A 1250-nucleotide genomic window follows, 5' to 3' on the forward strand; every position below is an offset into this window, starting at 1 on the left:
TAATCATTACATGTATGTATGCTTACTATATGTGTATATAGATACGCTGTTTACTGAATATATGGGGCGTCATGCTATTTATCCGACTTAGTTGGGTTGTGGGTCAGGCTGGTATAGGGTTTTCCTCTGTGATCATTATACTATCCACTGTTGTAACTGTTGTCACCACGTTATCCATGTCAGCCATTTGTACCAATGGTGAGGTGAAAGGAGGAGGAGCTTATTATTTAATCTCTCGTAGTTTGGGACCTGAATTTGGTAAAGTTACATACATTTATCTGTTATTGTTACAACTTACATGCGTATTTATTTTATAGGAGGAGCTATTGGTATTATATTTTCACTGGCTAATGCAGTAGCTGTTGGACTTTATGTTGTTGGTTTTGCAGAAACATTGACTGAACTATTAGTGGTATATGAATTGCAATACTTAGAAATAATTACATGTATATTCCTTAATATAATCAATAGAGACACAATGTTCCTATACCAGGACTCTCAGAAATAAACCACATACGTATATTTGGGTTTTTTACTGCTATACTATTGTTGGGTATAGCATTGATTGGATTAGATTGGGAATCAAAGGTACAATGTACATATTATATAAATGTATTTAATAACCTATTATGTTCATTATAGATTCAATTAGTTTTGTTAGTTGTGTTGGTTGTGGCTCTTATTGATGCTGTGATTGGTTCATTCATACCAAGAAGTTGTGATCATACTATAACATTACAAGGATTTACTCATTATCGATGTAAGCCTATGCAATGTACATGTAGATATATGTATATACACATGTACATTGTATTTGTACATGTGTCATTAAAATTTTGTGGACATTATTTTGCTAATTTAAAAAATATATATATTTGTAGCTTAATTACTTTGTTGAATTTTTGGTTTTGACAACTATTGTACTGGAGTTATGGAATTTTCCTTATTTATTACAATTTTCCTTTTTCCATAAATTACAAAAATATATCCTTCCACTATTTCTTTTTATATTAATTCTATTTTCTTGTAGGGGGTACATTTGTTGACAACTTTTCTCCCGACTATCACGACAACCAGAATTTCTTTAGCGTATTTTCTGTATTCTTCCCAGCAGCTACCGGTATACTTGCTGGAGCTAATATATCAGGAAACCTAAAGGTCTTTGATGATAATAATTATGTTAATATGATATACAGTAAATGATAAGATGTTTCTTATTAATTAAAAATCAATTAAATTTACTAATTTTT

At 30.6% G+C, this 1250-nt stretch overlaps 1 protein-coding gene across 1 annotated transcript; it reads left to right on the forward strand.

The window, feature by feature from the left end:
- Positions 1–10: 10 nt before the first annotated feature.
- LOC100640144 (solute carrier family 12 member 2-like) lies at positions 11–1195 on the forward strand (the record flags this gene model as incomplete). The annotated part of the gene is made up of 5 exons (XM_020008444.1): positions 11–258; positions 318–412; positions 472–588; positions 643–760; positions 1031–1195. Coding segments are annotated over exons 1-5 (682 nt in total), but the record flags the coding sequence as incomplete, so codon positions are not given.
- Between the last annotated feature and the right edge of the window lie 55 nt (positions 1196–1250).

The sequence above is a fragment of the Amphimedon queenslandica genome, unplaced genomic scaffold (genome assembly GCF_000090795.2).
Source record: "Amphimedon queenslandica unplaced genomic scaffold, v1.1 AMPQUscaffold_2069_Cont25927, whole genome shotgun sequence".
In the NCBI taxonomy this organism is placed as follows: domain Eukaryota; kingdom Metazoa; phylum Porifera; class Demospongiae; order Haplosclerida; family Niphatidae; genus Amphimedon; species Amphimedon queenslandica.